At 49.1% G+C, this 20,481-nt stretch overlaps 2 protein-coding genes across 3 annotated transcripts in view; both read left to right on the forward strand.

Moving 5' to 3' along the window:
- Positions 1-5,787, forward strand: part of LOC144125957 (uncharacterized) — a 144,817-nt gene extending 139,030 nt beyond the window's left edge. For both annotated transcript variants that reach the window (XM_077659798.1, XM_077659799.1), the window contains exon 8: positions 154-5,787. In XM_077659798.1, the coding sequence (XP_077515924.1) occupies positions 154-428 (275 nt within the window). In that variant the 3' untranslated portion in view covers positions 429-5,787. The remainder of the gene's footprint in view (positions 1-153) is intronic.
- A 9,815-nt stretch (positions 5,788-15,602) lies between these two features.
- LOC144123612 ((3R)-3-hydroxyacyl-CoA dehydrogenase-like) lies at positions 15,603-20,247 on the forward strand. Its single transcript, XM_077656417.1, has 3 exons — positions 15,603-15,975; positions 18,117-18,316; positions 19,535-20,247. The coding sequence occupies exons 1-3, from the start codon at positions 15,807-15,809 to the stop codon at positions 19,934-19,936; spliced, it is 771 nt and encodes a 256-aa protein (XP_077512543.1). The 5' UTR covers positions 15,603-15,806; the 3' UTR covers positions 19,937-20,247.
- Positions 20,248-20,481: the final 234 nt, after the last annotated feature.

Here is a 20,481-nt window from a genome sequence, read left to right on the forward strand (position 1 = left end):
CATAGGCAGTCTGCTGGAACACGTACTCATTTTAAGCGGCTAGGTGCTTATTTCTCTGAATATGATACTACTGCTGTATGCATGCATGTAACTTTTTACCAGATGAGTAGTGCCTTTTGCTGACATTTTCTCATTTTCTCTTTATTCGCGCAGGTGAGGGCCATGTGAATGGAGATGTGAATGGTGAGAAGGCAGATGATGAGAAGGATGAGAAAAAGGAGGGCGACGATGAGGAGAAGGCGGCTGATGACAAGAAGGAATCGGCCCCTGAAGACACCAAGAAGGTGGAAGAGGTCACCAAGAAGGCTGATGAGGTCATCGCTGAACTACCACAGAACAAGGAACTCGAGCCTGAAGACAAAGTTGAGAAGGCAAATGGTGATGTCGCAGAACCACCTCCGCAGCCTGTCGAGGTGGCTGCCAACTGAGTCTTGGAGACACGCCCACATACACAACACATACACTCTTTCTTTGTCGCCCCTACCCCTCAGATGGGTACACGAGGCAGTTGTTTTATTCTACGTCGGGGTGAGGGGAGGGATCCTAGGAGGGCGCTGAAATGAATGCACTGTAGGAGAGGGCTGTTGAGGCTTGCTAAAGTGGTGACATAATTGCAGCCACCACCATTAGGGGGCATCTGAAGTTGACCAAACAAAAATTGCTGTGGGTTGTAAAGGTTGTGCAAACAACCAGGACTGCTGATTATTTAAAAAAAGAATAAAATAACTAGGGCAAACTATGCAGTACGTGAAAATAAAAAGCCCTAATTGTTTAGATGTTCGTAAGGATGTGATGGAATTCGAATGTCTCAGTGATGTCATCGTTCGCACTACTCGCTGCAGCTAGCGAGGCTCAAGCGGACCTAACGTCCTATCTGAGGTGCACTCTCCTGTGAAGTGTTTGTTTCGGTGTCCCTTTTGAGGAAGTTGGGGGTTTAGAGTGCTCATTTATCGTTGTCTACGAATGACATTTTCATGGAGTCTTGACAGCATGTGCTGTGCAGTGGATCCATCCAAGAGACCTGGACAGTGTTAGTGTTGGAAGACACTAAACGCTCTCATGCCAGATAGTCTCCAGCGCTGCTTAAGCAGACACCAGCATCGCTGTAGAAGCTGTGGCTTTTTTTGGGCCATTTGTCATTGCTTTAATGCTTCCATAACATGCTGATGGAACGAAGCTGTGCTTTGGTTATGCTGATGATCTATAGAAGGAAATCATGCAAAAAAAATTCAGGCACAGTGGAGGGCGAGTTAAACCTAATGCAAGGAAGTATTTTTGAGCACAAATTATTTAAAGGCAGTATGAGCAGGCAAAATCCTTTCTAAGCAACCTTCTAAGCTGTCTAGCAGTAAGTATTTGTTTAGTGAGAGAATTGCAGACTTTTGAGGCTTGTATTTTTGTTCATCATGCACCACACCCTGAGGAGGTATGCCGATTGCACATAGCCATCTAAGCACCTTGAAAAGCAGCTTCTCCAAGTACAGACTTCATGAAAATGCTACTTCCAACGTTAACAACATGAAGGCGTTTGATGTCTGCCTCAACTCTTGTGACATCCATGAGAGTCAGACACTTTGAGATGAGAGACAGGGATGCTATGAGCCACTGTTTCAGATCTTTTCTTTTTTTTAGATTTTTTTTTTCTGAGGGCTTGTTGCATCTGTCTTTGGTGCACGTAAGAGAGTGATTTTTTTTTTAACCGTTTTTGCATTATTGGTTCAGTGTTATTGCAATGTACTGATGACACTACTGCATTGTATGTCACCATTGCCTGTATTTTTGCATTTTATGTTCACATAACACATAGTGGCCTGCACACAGAGCAAAACCATATATGTATGACACAGGTCTTGTCAGCCATAGTTATTGAGTCCATTTTTTATTTTGTTTTTTTTCCTAGGAGCTTTTTGACAGCTGTGCTGAAAGCTCGCATTTTGGTCTCAAGGCTACATCCAGCAGCCTTGGCAGGGCTCCAGAAGTATGTGACAGCTGCTTCGAAAAAAAAAAATTGCTTCCTTTATGTCGCCGTGATTTATTTTACAAGAGTTGCATGAGGAACCTCTAGAAGTGTGCAATCCTTGCAACACACAGCAAATGGAAACAAGCAGTTGGGCTGTGTAATCATGCGCTAGGGAAACATTTTTCTCAAGCCATCGAATTTGTGAAGTATATTTGCCTGATGCTCCTCATCGCTTTGCTGGCGGAAAAGTGTTGTCTATGAACATGTCCCTTGAGAGTGGTGTGTCAGACTCACTATTTTGCTATATTGAATGCTGCAGAGCATTTCTGATGGCACTGTCTGTTCCAACTGCATACTCTGAGTTGTCCATTATAGTCTCTTTTTCTTTGTGGTAACTCCTGCCTTCTTTTATGACTTATGCCTTAGCTCATGAAGTTCTAGATGTGCTTCCTAGGGCATGTGTTGAAGAACAGTGAAAACGGAAATTACATAAGACTGTTTGGTGTACTCAGTTTCTTTTCATGTTTGGAGGTTCTATGCCTATATATACCATGCTGTGTCGTTTTCCTCAGCTGTGTACCATGGCCTTTTTGAGAAGTGGATTAACAGCTGTTGTGACTTCAGTGACAAAGTTAAAGTTTGTTGTTGCTGAACAGTGAGCAGCGACAGCTCTTTTTGCATGTGAAATGCTCTCTTTCATGGTGCAGCATGCTTGTTCAGCATTTGTTTCTTTTATTCCATGTCTGCAGCTGTGTAAATAAGTTTTAGTTTTAGCTTTGTCGCTGTCAGGGTCTCCAGTTTTAAACCCTTACTCTGCAACTCCTCATCCTTGACGAAAAAAAAAAAAAGTCACGAGAACCTTTGAAAAGATGATATGGTGCTGCATTGCATCTTGTGGCCGATTTGTCTCCCCACTTTGAGATCTTTCTGCAACCCTCTGTAAACACTCTCCTCTCTCTGTGACGAGTAACATATGATGATGTGTAAACACACTGGCATGCACACACAATGAGACACCCATACACACACACTCACGAAAGAAGCTCTCAAAGCATAGATGGCAACAGCCAGCTTAAAACACAGAAACCTTTTGGTGTTAGGTTGTCATTTAAAAAGTACAGAAGCATTGCAAAGCAACCGTTCTCATTCCCCGTTGTGCCCTTTGAAGCATTATTTTATGTTTTACATGAGCCGCCTCTTACCCTTTTTCCTTGAGCTGTTTGTTGGTCAGTGAGAATAGGTTTTGTAAAGGTCAGAAATAAACAAAATGGTGCAGAAAGTGACGCAGAGACCTCAAGCCCAGGCAAGCTGGAGGCTAATGTGCTGCTTGCGCCATGCTTGATGCCCCTCCCCCCCTTTTTTTTCTTCTCTATGAACCAAAGAATATGCGGAGATGGCAGTTACTGTGTAATTAATGTAGAGATAGGCGTATAGTTAGTGTAAGAAGCGGTGCTGTAAGGGGGAGGTTTTTGAAGTGTCTTTTACTATTTACACAAGCATGGACCCTTATCAACCAGATTTGCCAGTATTACAAGGACTCTTGTCCATGTGTTCCAAAGAATCGGGTTTCATGACACTGCCATGGAGCAGCTTTCTGTTAAAACTTTACACAGGCATTTGATAACAAGTCATGCCCTTACAGCCATTCCAATTAAGCGGCACATGTTTCTTTATGTGCATACAATTTGAGCAGTTTGAGGAGTGCGGATATTTCAAATTGTGCTCAATTTTATAAATATGCCCATTAGCGTCATTTTAAAGTGAATAGCTGCATCGACAGCAGATTGTTTACGTGCAGTGTTTATTAAACACATGCTATGCATATAATCGTAAAGCAATGACAAGCCACACATGCATCTGCTAAATTCTATACCGTTTAGGAGCTTGATGGTCAGCTTTTGATATTGGGCTTCTTTTCTTTACTAGCTTCCTTTTGATACGTGCTTAGTGTTTAACAGCACGCAGTTTTTACGCAGTTAAGATAGTAATAGTGAACGGAAGGATGAAGCGAAGGTAACTGTGTTGTGATATTGCTACACTTCATAATTAGTACATTCATGACAAAGGGGCCAAAATGAGAGTTTCTGTTTGGTGTTTGTCATCCACTAAAATTAAGCATTGAAACATAATGTCGCGGATACTTGACATATCCTTCATCCAAACATGAACCTTTCAGTGCTTGCACATGGGAGGTGATAAGGTTAATGCATTCATAGAAAACAAGAAAAATGCATGCCACTTAGTGCGACTTGCTTCAGTTGGATATGGGATAGCTCCACAAGAATGCCATAGTGTCATTGATTGGTGTGGATAGGGAGAATCGCTGTAGCAACAGGTTGGACAGAAGTTTTTCATCATAAAACATTGTGTCGAAACAGCGGCCCACAGGCAGAAATTGCAAGAATGAAAGGCTGAGCATTATAATGAAGCTTTCATCTAAATGCTGTTGGTTACTCAAGAGCAAAGACCTGGCCCTGGTTGTCTGGTTCGGGTGTTGCTTTAAATATGCAGTTTTCTTTGCTCGTGCCCTCTAGTGTTGCAAAAAGTCACATACAGTCCCAAATGCTAGAAATGAGAAAGTATTGATATGCAAGTAAACTCTTATATTAAGATTGCATGCAGTATATCGCATGACATGTGCTTGAGTTGGAACGTGCTGCTTGCCCAAACCCACTTTGGTCTGTGCCCGCACTATGGCATGAGACTCCCCATCGCATTCAACTTATCATTCATCAAAGTCTATCTTTGTCTACGCAAAGCCAGGAAGAAAAAAGTATCTTCAGCCATGCAAAGTGCCGGCACTTTTCTGGCTCAATCTTTTCATTCAATGTGAGAACTTAAGTAAAAAATCACTACCAAGAAATAACTGCCGTGTCATATACGCCACTATTGGTGCTATGCTTGGACACACTGCGGACCTTGCATTTGAGGTTCATGCTGTGGGAGAGTGAACACAAGTCTCTCATTAACCGTCTGACTGCCCCCAGAAACTGGCGACTCTCCAGTCGCCTCCACTCATTAGCCCTTAGCTTTCTACACTTCATAACAGCGTGCTGACCAACAACACCCGAAGCCATTTTTTTTAAAGAAGCTCTTTTAGACGGGGCAATTGCCTCCTTTTTTTAGATTTTCTTGATTACTAAGCCCTAGTCAGTAGATGAAAAAGTTTATGGCAGAAGTAAGCAAGCAGCAAGGACTCTTCTCATGTTTATATTTATGTATGAAGCCCTAATTTCTTATGTGCACTTTTCTATTACACTGCTGCATATGTCATGTTGAATTCACCTCTCCCCCTCTCTTTCTAAGTCTGCCTCGCTGTCTCCCAATGTGTTGATATGCCGAAAGGAACAGAGCAGCACAACTACACCTTCAACAAAAAATAAAGAAGTAGACAAGCTGCTCTCACTCAGCAACTTTATACTACTATGTGTACAGAGAGCGGAGGTTATCGTTTGCTGTGTGACATGCTTTCTGTTACCACCGTAGGATTCTTGCATGTTTCATTGCCACCACAGCCTTTACCCCCTTTTCCAACCTAATGCCATAAACAGGGCAGGGCGCTGCCATTGGGAAAAAAATGATCCATTCTTTGCATCCTTTTCATTTGGCTTTTTTGATGTACACAGACACCTCACTCTTGCAAGGTTTCCCTGCCTTTCCGATCTCTGTTTTTATTTTTTCCATTGCTTCTTTTGCACTGCGATCTGTGTGCTCAGCTTTGTAAACACCATAGAAGAAGAAAACACACACTACTTCTACCAGTAGATGTATACACAGACTCCTCCCGTGTATTTGTATGCTTGTTAATAAACGAGGAAACAAACAAACAGGCTGCCTCTTTGGTATCTGCAAAGAATTCTAAAAGCCCAGCTGTGGGAGCTGTAACTATAAATGAAACTATAGGTGGTTCTTGATCTGCACAAGAATTGTATTAGGAGGCGTTAGCAGATCACCTGATTACTGTCCTACAGTCCGTAGCGTCGGCGGCTGTCGGCAGTCATTTGAAGCCCCCCCCCCCCCCCCCTCTTTTTCTGTGGTGGGCTTCCGGTGCCTGACACACTAGACGGTATATTCCAGAAACTAGCGCAGCCTCTGCAGGCTAATCCTCCTGACGCCGCTACCTTCTCTCTCCGAGAGCCCTTCTGCCACTTCGCAGCCGGTGTGGCTCAGCGGTTAGGGCGACTGGCTACTGAGCCCGGGTTCGAACCCGGCCGCGTTTCGGTGGAGGCAAAACGCAAAAGGCGCCTGTGTGCTGTACATTGCACGTTAAAGATCACAAGGCGGTCGAAATATAAATTACCGCGGAGCCTTCCACCATATGGCACCTCTTAAGTCTTTCTTGTTTCACTTCCACCTTCCTCCCCTCACGGCGCCGCGGTTGAGGTGCCCACTGAGAAGTGCTCGAGACAGTTACTGCGTCATTTACTTTCCCCGAAAGCCACTAATTTTGTGCCCTCTGTAGTTACCAAACTGAGATCCACCTTGGTTCATGGTGTTTTTTAATGCGAGAGGATTATTTGGCTGATTGTACGAAAAACCCACTGTCATCAAAAACCCGTGGCAGGCATGCGTGGCAGAAACGAGGCACGCGAATGACGTGCCTCGTTTGACGAAGGGCGACCTATTGCTCCTGGAGCAGTAGGCCGCCGGCATTTATTCGGATCATTTAGCGTTTGCTTTGACAACGTTGCAGCAGAAACCAGACACTAAAGCAAAAGGCGAGGTTGAGGTTTCTACCGAGAAGTGCGGTGATTACTGCGTAACTAAAGAAACAGCGCAGGAACAAAAAGACAACGACGAGACAGGACAAGTGCTAACTTTCAACATAGCGTTTATTGACAAAAGGAGCATATATATCCTTCTGCACCAGCAGAAGAGAGAGAAAAAACATTTAAAAGTTGCTGACAAATAGCCAAACCACGTGCTAAGCCAAGAAATCAACCTCTTTTCCTACAATGCCACAGACTTACTGTATTACTCCGATTACTGTGCCATTTCATTTCCTCAAAAACCACTAGTTTAAGTTGCCGGCATTCATTGGGATCATTGACGTTGGAGTTGACAACGTTGTAGCGGAAACGTGAATGATGTCATCATACCTCCTGGAGTAATAGGCCGCCGGCGTTCATTGGGTTCACTGGCCTTGGCGTTGACACACGTCGTGGCAGAAGTGGCACTGGAGCAAACGGCGTCGTTTAGATATTCACCGAGAAGTGAGACAGGTGCTCTCACATTTTAGGTGCCCGATAACTTTCTAGTAGTGAACCTACCTGCCCTGGCACTCGGCGGAATGCATACCAAAGTTCTCGGGTTCCGCATCTTTTCGTCACATCTCAGTCGTTTAGTTTACAAATGCTGCATTATTCTGTGTTGTTAGGTGCACTGGAGTAAACAAGGTTGTAGAGCAGTTTATTGGCATGTTGGAAGCTTCGGCGACGAAGACCTTAGCACACGTAATCCACGAGCCAACGAGGCGAGAGACTGGGACACAAGCCTCAGCGTTCCAGCACGAGCATCCGACGGGCTTCTACTTTTTCTTCTTTACCACAGTAAACGAGGGCGCAAGCGCTTCATCGTCGTTGGCGTCGGTGCCGGATCATCATCTTCGTTCCAATTGCCCCGGCGGAAAAAGGGAGCCATCCTGGCGACTCAAGGCGAGGAGACGACGAGGGGGCTGTAATAAGGCTTCAAGCGACTGACATGAACGACGTCGCGGCCACGGTGGTGATGGTCCGAAGAAGGTGTCACCGGTTCGATAATGTAGTTGACAAGTGACGTACGCTCTAAGATGCGGTAAGGGCCGATGTGCTTGGCCGAAAATTTGCACGTAGCCGGAACAGAGCCAGACCAGTGAGCCAGTGGAGAAATGGAACAGCGAGCGTGTCTTGATCGGAATCATGGTGGCGGAGGCCTTGACGTTCGGCGGTGAAGGAGCGAGCCAACTGGTGGCACTGGTCAGCATGGCGGGTAATGTCAGAAAGGGAAGTATATTCCGAGCTGTCGGGGTTGTAGGGAAGGATTGTATCCAACATACAAGAAGGTTCGCGCCCGAATAAAAGAAAGAAGGGAAAATCCGGTGGTTGCTTGAGAGGCGGTGTTATATGCATAGGTGACGAACGGAAGAACCTGATCCCAATTAGAGTTGTCGGAGCGAATGTACATGGCGATCATGTCCCCAAGAGTCCGGTTGAATCGTTCGGTGAGGCCGTTGGTTTGAGGGTGGTAAGCAGTAGTGGTGCGGTGGACTGTGTGGCACGCAGCGAGAATCTCGCGAAGAACTTCCGACGATAAAACACGGCCGCGGTCACTGAGAAGTTCTCGAGGAGCGCCGTGACGCAGGACAAAGTGATGAAGAAGGAATAAGGCCACATCGCGAGCAGCAGCCAAAGGTAGGGCAGCGGTCTCAGCATACCGAGTGAGGTGGTCCACGGCGACTATGATCCAGCGGTCGTGAAGGGCAGTTGGCCCATATAGGTCGATGCCCACAGGATCGAAAGGGCGATCCGGACATGGTATTGGCTGTAAAGGGGCAGACGAAGGGCGAGGCGTCGACTTCCGCTGCTGACAAGCAGTGCAGGAGCGAACGTAGCGACGAACGAAGTTGTACATGCCCCGCCAATAGTACCTCTGGCGTAGTCGCTCGTACGTTGTCAGTGAGCCGGCGTGAGCGCTCTGAGGGTCGGCATGGTGGTGTTCACAAGTCTCAGATCGGAGATGTCGGGGAATCACAAGAAGCCACTTTCGGCCGTCTGGACGATAGTTGCGGCGGCACAGAAGATCGTCGAGGAGGGCAAAATGGGAAGCTTGGCGACGAAGGGCCCAAGGGAAGGAGACCGTAGAGTGTGCACGAAGTACGTCGAGCAAGGATGAAAACCATGGATCTTGGCGTTGTTGAAGGGGCATGTCCAATGGTAGTGAGCGCTGCGAGTACGGAATCAGATATTGGTGAAGAGGGCGCAGGAGAGGGCAGTGGCGAGCGTGACGAGGCGTCTGCGTCGGAGTGCTTGCGGCCCGGCCGGTAAACTACGGTAATATCGAATTCCTGAAGACGGGGGGCCCAGCGGCCAAGGCGCCCTGAGGGATCTTTGAGTAAGGCCAACCAGCACAAGGCGTGGTGGTCAGTGACGACGGTGAACGGGTGGCCATATAAGTATGGGCGGAATTTTGTTTAGAGCCCACACTACGGCGAGACACTCCTTTTCCGTCACGGAGTAGTTCGACTAAGCTTTGCCGAGGGCACGGCTGGCGTACGCAACGTCGTATTCAGCACATTCGGGCTTGCGCTGGGCAAGGACAGCACCGAGGCCGATTCCGCTTGCGCCGGTGTGCACCTCAGTAGGGTGCACTGGGGTCGTAGTGTCGAAGGATAGGTGGTGAGGTCAGAAAACTACGGAGCGCAGCAAAAGCGTCTTCGCAGGCCGAGTCCCACGTAGACAGGTCGCTGGGACCATTAAGGAGTTTCGTAAGGGGCGCTACGATAGAAGCAAAATTGGGAACAAACCGCCGAAAATAGGAGCAGAGACCCACAAATCGGCGCACCTGTTTTGTAGAAGTCGGTTTAGGGAAGTCAGCCAAGCCACAGCACGGAGTTTGTCAGGGTCTGGCAGGACGCCGTCTTTGGAGACGAGGTGGCCGAGTACTGTCAGCTGCCGGGCGACAAAGTGACATTTATTTAGATTAAGTTGAAGACCAGCACTGGTGAGGCAGCTCAGTACCTGTCGCAAGCGCTTGAGATGCATCGGAAAATCGGGCGAAAACACGATAACATCATCTGAATAGCAGAGACAAACGTTCACTTGAGGCCGCGCAAGATGTCCATCAGTCGTTCAAACGTTGCGGGAGCGTTAAACAGGCCGAATGGCATACGTTGAACTCATAGAGTCAGTCAGGGGTGACGAACGCCGTTTTAGGATGGTCGGACTCAGCCATCGGGACTTGCCAATAGCCGGAACGGAGATCTATAGGGAGGAGAACTCGGCGCCTTGCAAGCAGTCAAGGGCGTCATCAATACGTGGTAGCGGGTAGACGTCTTTGCACGCAATTTTGTTAAGCCGGCGATAGTCCACGCAAAATCGTATCGAGCCATCCTTCTTTTTCACCAGGACGACTGGGATGGCCACGGACTGGCGGATGGTTGAATAATGCCGCGTTGTAGCATGTCGTCAACTTGCTCAGTTATGGCGCGGCGCTCAGGAGGCGACACACGGTAGGGAGGCTGGCGGAGAGGAGCATGGTTGCCAGTGTCAGTGTGGTGCTCGACAGTGGTCGCACGGCCCAAAGAAGTGGACTGGTAGTCCAACGATGAGCGAAACTGGTTGAGCAGGGCAAGGAGCTGCGCGCGGTGAGCCGTGTCGAGAAAATGTCCGATAACGGCAGGTGATATGGAGTAGCGCAACATGGGGTGAGTGCAGCGACGTCGGCACTGGAGGAGGTCACATCAGTGTCCAAGGAAGAGATCAAGTCAGCGGTTTCAAAATGGCTGAGGCACTCCTTAGCAGGGAGAGCGCGGAGAATAAGGTGCTAGAGACGAAGATGGCGGCAGCACCGTGGTGAATGTCGATGACGGCGAAGGGAAGAGATATGTGTCGGCGAGAGGCAAGGACGGGGGAAGTCGTGAAGAGAACGGTGGCGTCAGAAACAGAGGCGGCGCAAACAGGGACGAGCATGGCACTGTGTGGGGGGGGGGGGGGGGGGGGGTATGTTAGTGTCCTCAGCGACAACAAGCTTAGCAGCACTGCGAATCGGAGGCTCGTCGAAGGGCGCATCGCAGAGCAGAGAGAAGACGACGTGCGCACGGGCATAGTCAATAACGGCACTGTGGAGGGATAGAAAATCCCATCCAAGGATGAAGTCATGAGAGCTTGCAGGGAGGACTAAAAATTCGACAACATATAAAACATCGGCGATGACGACGTGTGCTGTGAAAGCGGCAGAAGGATGAACGGGCTCGGCGCTGGCTCTACAGAGTGAGAGTCCAGAAGATGGGGTGGTAACTTTGCGAAGCGAGCGGCAGAAATTTTTGTGAATTACAGAAACGGTGGCCCCAGTGTCCACAAGCGCCAAGTGTCTTCACACCGTCTACAAACACATCAAGAAGATTCGGCGGAGAAAGGCGAGGACTTAAGCAGGGCGATGAGTGCGCAGTTCGTGCCCGAGGAACTGCGGCTGCTAGTTTTCCGAATCGGTGGGGACGTTGCGACGCCTCATGGGTGACAGTGAGCGGCGGCGAGGGGAAGGCGAGCGGTGGGAAAAGTAGGGCTGGCGACCAAGCGCGCGGTCAGGAGAGGTCCCCTGAGGTGATGGTCCGAAAGGTGGGCGAAAGGTGCGGTCTACATAGGGGTAGTCCGGCAGAGGGTGGACAGGCGAATGAAGAGTGCGTCGACAGAGGCGCGCGACGTGGCCGGAAGACCGCAGGCGTAGCATATCGGTCTATTGTCAGCTGTGCGCCAAGGATTGTAGGTAGCGGGCGGGAAGCGGTTTCGTGGAGCAACAGGCGCAGGCACCGATAGAGGAACGTAAGCATAAGCCTGGGGTCGCGGTGGTCGTGTGACAGCTTCCGCATACGTGAGAGGGGCGGGAGCGGGGGCAGGCGGCACGGCAACTGGAGGACCGTATCTCAACGGGGCAGCAACAGGGGTTTGTGGGATCGGAGCTTGTGGAGCCAAGGAAGCTGGTTGCCGAAGAGTAGGGAGTGCATCGGCGACCTCCTGCGTGATGGCGTTCCGGATCTCAGCGCTGAGGGCGGGCGGTGACTGGTGTTGGCGAGAAAGGAGCGAGAGCTGCCGGGCGACCTCGTCCCGCACGAAGTATTTGATGGTAGCAAGTAAATCGGGGTTGATGGCCAGGCCGGAGATGTCGGCAGGCAGCGGAGGCCGACGAACGCAAAGACGTTGCTTGCGCAACTCGTCGAAACTTTGGCACAGGGTATACACCGAAGCAACGGTGGTGGGGCTCTTCGCCAACAACATCTGAAAAGCATCGTCGTCGATACCCTTCATGATGTGCTTGATCTTGTCAGCCTCTGACATAGCCGGATCAGCACGCTTGCACAGGTCAACTACATCTTCAATGTAGCTGGCGAAAGTCTCGTCCGTGTGCTGAGCTCGGACGCGCAAGCTTTGCTCAGCGCGCAGTTTCCGCATGGCTGGATGGCCGAAAACCTCAGCAAGTGTGCTCTTTAGAACGGCCCAAGTGCATGGGAATGTCGGCCTCGTGGTTGCGGAACCAGAGGTTAGCAACATCGCTGAGGTAGAAGATGACATTGGTAAGCTTGACGCGGTCGTCCCAGTTGTTATGACGGCTCACCCGTTCGTACGATTCCAGCCAATTTTCCACATTCTGGTCGCTGTGGCCGCTGAAAACAGCGCGGTCCCGCTGCCGGATGGCACCGGAGCAGGTGACTGGCTGCGACGGGGCGGCGGGCTGTTGACTGGCCTTGGTTGTTGACATCGGTATGGTGCGGCTGCGAAGGTCCACGGTGATGAGGAAAAGGGGAACGCAGCAACCTCCACCAAATGTAGAGCGGTTTATTGGCACGTTGGAAGCGCCGGTGACGAAGACCTTAGCGCACGTAATCTACGAGCCAGCGAGGCGAGAGACTGGGATACAGGCGGCAGCGTTCCAGCACGAGGAAGGAAGGAAGGAAGGCCTCAGACGTTGCTGGCACATACCCACTACGGGGGATCCGACGGGCGTCTTCTACTTCTTCTTCTTTACCTCAGTAAACGAGGGCGCAAGCGCTTCGTCGTCGTTGGCGTCGGTGCTGGATCATCTTCGTTCCAAGGTAATCTTTTGCCAACGGATTCGTCATTAATGCGGACGGAATGCGCACAGAATACTCACCAATAAGATGAAAATCCCGGACGGTGTTATTTCGTGCGGATCTTGCATCCCAGCATGGAGCATTTCATGGCGCAGTGGAAGTGAAAGAACCACATTTCGTGAAACACACGGGCGCACTGACCTCACGGCCCGCCCAAGAGTTTAGAACGCTGCGCGTCTCAAATCTATGGAGCATAGGTGTGGAGCAGCCAGCACAGCGAGCGAAACCGAAAACCGGCCAGGAGCTACCGCTGCCTTCTCACGTGAGCTGCTCTTTCCTTTGATGCCTCGCGTTATATTTTAATGCGAAAGCATTACTAGTCCCATTATGAGAAAAGCCGTGCTTTGGCAGACAGTTATAGTCTCTAAACGCCCGAACAACGAATCAACGGTGCCGATCGACATGTCGGTATACCATGACTTTTGCCGAGGAAATTTCCCCGCTAATGCTCGAGAGTCGGCAATGAAGTAACTCGCGGGTAGGGACAGCGGGCAGTTCCAGGTCATATGATTTAGATCGGCTTTGCTGTCATAAATCTTGAATTTGTCTTTGTAGAGTCCTTCCGAATAGAAGCTACACAACTGGACATTTGGATTTGTGTTGGTTTGAAATTTACGCCAGGCTTTGGCCTTTCGTTTATAGGGCATTTTATCTGCTGGGGGGGAATCTTAGTCTTGCAAGGCTGTAGTGCTGCAGGATTTCTCGGCACGAAAAATAGGGCGGGCGGGCTGCACGACCCAGCTCGGCGGGACAGCTCTCGAGCTAGGTTATGAGCCGCCTCATCACCAGCGAGGGAGGCATTAGCAGGCGTCCAGATTAGTCGAATGCGCCGTGTGGGCTGAGAATTTTGCAGCATCCGTGCTTCTTGTGGGGAGATTCTTCCCAACGTGTAGTTACGTATTGCCAACTTTACGTCGCTGAGAATGGTTTCTGCCAGGTACCCCGGAATGGGCCGATTCTGATCACTGGAAGGCTCTAATGCTCAGCCCCGACCTGGGGCACAGACGAAGCGCCTCCAGCTGGCTGAAGACGCCGCCGCTGCCCAAGGGATGTCGGCCATCGTTCAAGCGGAGGGCAGGTCGCTCATCTGTATCCGCTGGTAAAATTTTCACCAACACCACCGCTAATGCTCAAAATTCCCTGAAAACTCTGAAGATTCCCCTTTTCCTTTATGCCCATGAAGTAGTTTTTGAAAAAAGAAGAAAATTGCTTGCGTAAAACATCACCGACTGTAGACGCGTCAACTGGAGCTAGGCCTTTGCGCATGTTGCGGCTGCTCGGTGTGCCGGAGAAGTAGCGAATCTGTCGCGGCAATCCGACACGCGCAATTACCACGTCGCTGTCGCTCGGCCAGCAAAGTTCTATGGCACCCGCCGCGACAGGTGGGCGGAAAGAGAAAGCACTTTGGTAAAGCGAGTGGAACAACGAACGCCATGACGGACGGCCCGGTTTGCCATGAGAGCAGGACCGACGCATGAGGACAGAGGGGGTGGCTCATGAAGGGGGTGTAACGCACTAGGCAACCTCTGCGCGCCTCTGATCCCGTGCCGTGACACCAGTTTGTATCCCCTTAACCGGAATTTCTTCTTACTGGGAGGTGCTCTGAAACAGTTCCCTTAGATGGTCGATAGCCTGATATCCAGGAATTTTCCGTGCCTCCGCCGGTACATCTCACAGGAGGACGAGGGCTGCCTGGTTTTTTATCTACTTCATAGCACGTGCTGTCTCGGCTATAGACATATTCTCCGTGAGTTCTTCGTATGAGGTTTCACCCTCTAGCCGTACAAACATTACGGTCACCAAACAGCTAGGGTGCAGAAGGAACAAGATGGGTGAGTTTATTGTCATGATTGGGAGTATAAGGGTGATAGGGAGCCGAGGATATAGAAGCGTGTTTATTTTCTCATTAAAAGGCAGTCGCTCCCTGGAACAAATGCATGAACTACGCCGCTCTTAGGTGCACAATAGTAACGGATAATTTTGTTTAGTAAACAGCTGGCATAAGCATGACGCTGCGTCTCAATTCACCCGCGCAATTCCATTACAGTTGACTGCGCTGTGCTTTCCCTACTTTTTTGTACAGGATGCAGCGTGTATTAAGGAGGAACGCGATAATCAGAAAGGACGGCTGGCGGCGCTTCTTAATTGGCGCTGAGGCCAGCCAGCCCCCCCCACCCCCCTGCCGCCGGCGCTCATTTGCGGCGCACTGGTGCGTTTCTTGGCATAGAACTGCGGCGGCGAAGCGAGCGTGAATCCTTTCTCTTGGCAGGCATCCCTGCCTGCAGCTCCTATTGTGCTCTATCGCTGACCTCCACCACATAGCCTCAAGGACTCACCCAGTGCCTCTCTCTCTTACTTTCTCTCTCTCTCTCCACACACACACACACACACACACACACACACACACACACACACACACACACACACACACACACACACACACACACACACACACACACACACACACACACACACACACACACACACACACACACACACACACACACACACACACTCTCTCTCTCTCTCTCTCTCTCTCTGTCTAGCGTCGACGAGGAGGTAGATAGGTATAGTTTATCTTCGGCTCGCCACGCGGAATTGCAGCCTTGTGCCTTTGCAGGACGACATTAAACGAGCGATCTGAGCTTAGATTTTTTATAGGTTTCCGTCCTTAACGCTTGAGGGCACGGGCACCACCGTAACTTCTTCAAATGTAGCTTCTTAGGAGGGGGCCATTTGACGTTTGCACAGAGAACATATAAGCAAGGGCAAATACGTATGAGCAGCAAATTAAAATGAGTGAGCGCCGGAAACAAAATAGAAGAGGCGAGCTTACGAACTACAAAGAGAAGAAAAACAATTAACACAGCTTTTAAAGAGCGAACCAACGAAGCGAAACGATGTCGCCCATTGTAGCGAAGTTGGGCAGGTATAAGCAAGCGGGGCCCGCACAGACAGGAACATCGGCTGTTAGTTGTCGTGCAGGTGCGCAGGCCGCTGGTGTGCACTGAGACACGTTAGCCGATGTCGACCGAGCAAGGGCGCTCACTGTCGGGTCGGTTGGCCGTTGTGACCGGCGGAGGGGGCGGTATCGGAGGCGCCGTCTGCCAAGTTCTTGCCGAGAAAGGAGCTCGCGTCGTCGTCGCTGATATCAATATGGATACGGCGCAGGCAGTGGCCACATCACTACCAGGTTTGTACGCGGCCGAGTGCCGGGTCGGGGATGGTGTTGATGATTAATTTCTATGGCGCAAGGACATCTGTGGCCAAGGAGCGCCATGGCATAAGGTTTTTTCTTCTATTCAAGGTGAAGGGGGGGGGGAGAGTCAAAGACCCATTTCCCAAGCATTTCGCCCTAAAGTACCCGAGCACCAGGCAGGGGAAAGAATGTACCCATTGTATCACCCTTGGGTGCCCGCACTGGGGATCGAACTCCGAACCTCCCGTATGCGAGGCGGATGGTCAGACCACTAGGCCGCCACTGCGGTCGGGAATGCTGTTAAAATGTAGGAGGGATTAGCCTTACATCAATAATGTCAGCAATTGTCCCATACTTTCCTCTTGGTCAAAAGGAGATGTTGAAAAACCAGGGAAGAACAGCAAACAAATGAGGCAACAGTCATCTGTGGAGCCGCTTTCTATTTCAGGTGCAGCAATTGTGGTCAGTTCAGTACGTTCATTTTCCAAAGGTTTCCTCATATAAATTTGGAGGCCACAAAGGCTTGAATCTCTCGCAAAACGTCAGCTATACCTAACAGTGTGTTCATGACATGAAAACAGTCGGGATTATATGATTGAAAATCACAATATCCTTCTGGCTTTGAACGTTTTCTGCCGTGCTTATCCGCTGTTGGATGCTTCAGACAGATGTCCTCCCCCCCCCCCCCCCCCCCCTCCCCCCGATTATACATAATCTTCGATTGCGTGCTGCGGCTATAGCGTAACATCCCTGCTTGTAGTGGTGCGTGTCAGCCAGAACGCTCTATGGACGCTTTTGCAACAAGATGTCTCTTCCGCACTATTTGCCATGCATGCTGTTGTGTGCTGAAGCCCGCCCTGGTGATGTTGGCATTTTTTTTTTTTTTTGGCGGAGAAGTAAACTTGGGGAATGCCATAAAACTGCACGAAGACGACGGGACAAGAGGCACAAAGACGCACACAAAAAGCGCAGAACTTCCAACTGACTTGTCTTACTCATGTCCAACTGACTCGACATGACTTATGTCAGCTTGGGGTTACTTAGGCTGATGTAATCGCTGTCCTGTTCTGACTATAACGAGGAATACCTTGAATGCCCGTCTTTGCACCATCCGCATGACCTTAGGGCCTCTGTTTTGCTGTTTTCGCTGTCTTTATTTTAGCCCCCCTCCCTCGCCAACCGAAAACACTGTGGGTATATAATTTCGGACACGAAAAAAGGCGTACAAGCATAATGATACTGGTATGTTTTGATCATATGAAGAAATTTATCATGGCCAGTAACACAGCGTAGATTATCATCCGTATTTTCGCGCCTGATACTGAGCACTTTTTGTGAGCTGGGCAGGGAGGGTTCAGTGTGATGTCCTATAGCACCCAATGCAACCAACTGGATCCTTTTCGCGCCATCCGAATTTGAATTTGGCTACAAGAAAATTTCACTATTTCATGATTCATTTTACGAAACTGTCTCGATCTCTTAATTTTGGCAGCTGGCATGGAAGTGCGGGGCTGTGGGAGCGCACTCATATACTTCCCGCGCAATGGTGGCTTTTAGGACAGAAACCCTCACGGTGAGAGGTGGAAGTGCTTTATGCGTAAAAATAGCGAGCGGTACAAGAACGGATGCGGAAGTTCCTGACGCACTGTCCCGCTGGCGCATAACTTCATACTTTATCGCGCTGTGTTAAAAAAAAGAAGGGCTGCTATCACTAAAGGTTCTAAGATGTAGTATTCTCCAGCACGTGGTGGTCCAAGCGACTGGCTCGCCTCCCTGCTTCAGAACTTAAGGCGTGGCAATCGAGTATCAATTTCTGCTGCCTTTTGGGAAAAAAAGAAACTTAACTATGACAGGAAGTGATCAACGAAATCACCTTTATAATAAATGGTACCCAGCAGTACTTGGCAGTTTAGGGGGTATTTTATGCGATACCAGTTTTAACTGGACTGGGCAAGGCTCGTAAGCACAGTAGAAATGCGCCTGTGTTAGCAAAATAACGTTATTTGGATCTCCAGTGAAAGAAACTTTATTATTAGTAAGTACTCGAATTGACATCTTGAACTGTTCGTGTCGCTCACTGTGCATGGGCCGAATGCAGTTCATTACCTGCATAAATCGGACGAATGTCTTCGCAGGTGAAGCGGACCACCGGGCCGTGCAGGTGGACGTGGGTGACTCGTCATCCGTCACTCGCCTTTTCGATGTCATCCGAGGATTCGGCGGTGGTACTGCAGCCAGCATAATCGTCAACTGCGCTGGGATCGATACTCCTTTCATACCCATCAATGAAGCGAGTGAAGAAGACTTTGATCGTGTGATCCAAGTAAACTTGAAGGTGAGATACGCAGTTGAGTCCGTTAGGTACTAAACAGGCACATCGAACAGCACTCTACATTATATACGTATAATACACGGTATTTCCATAAATTAGGAATAAGCTTTAGCCATGCCTTTTTTTGAGTAGCGGTTTTGTGTTCCTCGTGTCAGTCGATGTGTGCTTTAAGAGATTGACTTGTCGCTCGTCACCACTGTTAAACGGGTCATGACGCCATTAATAATAATAATAATAATAATAATAATAATAATAATAATAATAATAATAATAATAATAATAATAATAATAATAATAATAATAATAATAATAATAATAATAATAATAATAATAATAATAATAATCTATTTTCAACTAGATTTTAAAAATGTGGGCCTGCCGCATCCATGGAAGGCTTGAGTGGCAGCGCCCGGCAGCAGCTAACACACCTGGTATACAGTGTTATAACAGCGTATACTAGCGTATACAGCGTCCTTTGGCATTGGGCTTTTCATGTTGAAATGCCAGATATTTTCCTTTACCTATACTAAAGAAAAATTGTACACACCCAATGTTAGGTTGATTCTTGAATATGCCTGCACAATTTGGAACCCTACAGCGGTACGAGAGACAAATTAGAGAGTACAGAATTTAGCTGCTCGGTTTGTGTCAGAGATTTACAGTAAAATTATTTCTTCAGAGAGTTTGAAAGAAAGGCTGGAATGGGAGCACTTAGAAAACAGTCGATTCAAGTTGTGACTCACGTTTTTTCTGGCGATTTATCATTGTTCTGTCGCTATTGGAAACTAGCACCTTACTATTTTTCTGACCGCGTATACCAGTTTCAAAGTATAGGAGGTTGACTACAGGTCTGATCTACTACGACTATCTTTTTAACCAAAACATTACGCGATTGGAAGAAATTGCCTTCAAACAGAGCTTGTTTCATGCCTAATGATGTTTTCGTTTCTATGTTTCAATGAAAATTTCAATTTTGTGGTCACTTTTTGCCTTTCTGTTTTGTCATTGCTTGTTGATACGATGCTGATTTGTTCTTTGGCTGACACCGCTTATGTCATGTATTTCTCTTCTTTATACCCTCCCCAACTCTAATGACAGTTGGCACGGTGGATAAAGTTGCTACTTTTGCAATCTAAGCATCAAAAGCAAGCAGGCAGCGAAGGCATAAAAGTGGCGTCATGCTGCACAGATCCAATTCATGCTCATTCGCTTGTCTTCCAGGGCACGTTCTTGATGTGTCGTGCTGGTATCCGCGAGATGCTGGCTGCTGGCGTCAAAGACGGAGCCGTGGTTAACGTGTCCAGCGTGACGGCGAAGACCGGTTTGAGTGGCCTCTCTGGCTACACAGCCTCCAAATGCGGCGTCATAGGTCTCACCAAGACAGTGGCCCAGGAAGTCGCACCAATGGGCATCCGCTGCAACGCCGTTCTTCCGGGCTACACGCTCACGCCCATGTCTGCCCGCATCAGCGACGAGCTCAGCGCGGCTTACTTGGCCAGCATCCCGCTAGGTCGAGCCGCACAGCCCCGAGAGATGGCGCAAGTGGTGGCCTTTCTCTGTGGAGCAGAGAGTTCGTACATGGTTGGCGCAATGGTCGACGTCACGGGAGGCACTGCACTTTAACGGCGACCCCTTTCCGCGTAACGCTACACAATGATTTGTATGCCGGAAAAAGTGATCTGGAACACAGTTGAAAAACACGTACAGGCGTATACCTTATCGCGGTCACACTAAAGAACAATTTACGGGAATATAGTTGCGAATTTAGGATACAGGAAACCTGTAATAAAATAAGAGAGTAAAAAGACGTGATGGCTGTACATCGTAGTTGCTTGCATGAAGCGCACGCGCCGCGGGGAGTTTTTGCACAGCTGCGTCCGCGTGCCTATGCAAAACGCCCTCGAGAGTTCTTTTTGTGTATCCGCCTCTCTTTTTCTTCTGTCATCCACATCCATCATGCAACTCCAAATAAATCCAAATCCGCAACTCGAAGTTCATTATCAATTAGAGCCTCGTACCAACACGACTTAGAAAGCGGAGGAGGCTCCCGCAAGACCTCCTTTTCCAGGTGCCTTCGTCGGTACTGTGATGAAATAGTGATGGTAATCTCCAATGGGGAACAACCAGCCGGCGCAAGCCTGCTCATGACTCACAGAGAAAGGCGGTCG

The sequence above is a fragment of the Amblyomma americanum genome, chromosome 3, assembly GCF_052857255.1.
Source record: "Amblyomma americanum isolate KBUSLIRL-KWMA chromosome 3, ASM5285725v1, whole genome shotgun sequence".
NCBI lineage: Eukaryota > Metazoa > Arthropoda > Arachnida > Ixodida > Ixodidae > Amblyomma > Amblyomma americanum.

Coding starts and splice junctions, on each gene's coding strand:
- LOC144123612 (XM_077656417.1), top strand. CDS start 15,807: ATGTCGACCGAGCAAGGGCGCTCACTGTCGGGTCGGTTGGCCGTTGTG. Junction 15,976..18,116: donor AGTGGCCACATCACTACCAG/GTTTGTACGCGG, acceptor ATGTCTTCGCAG/GTGAAGCGGACCACCGGGCC. Junction 18,317..19,534: donor TGATCCAAGTAAACTTGAAG/GTGAGATACGCA, acceptor CTTGTCTTCCAG/GGCACGTTCTTGATGTGTCG.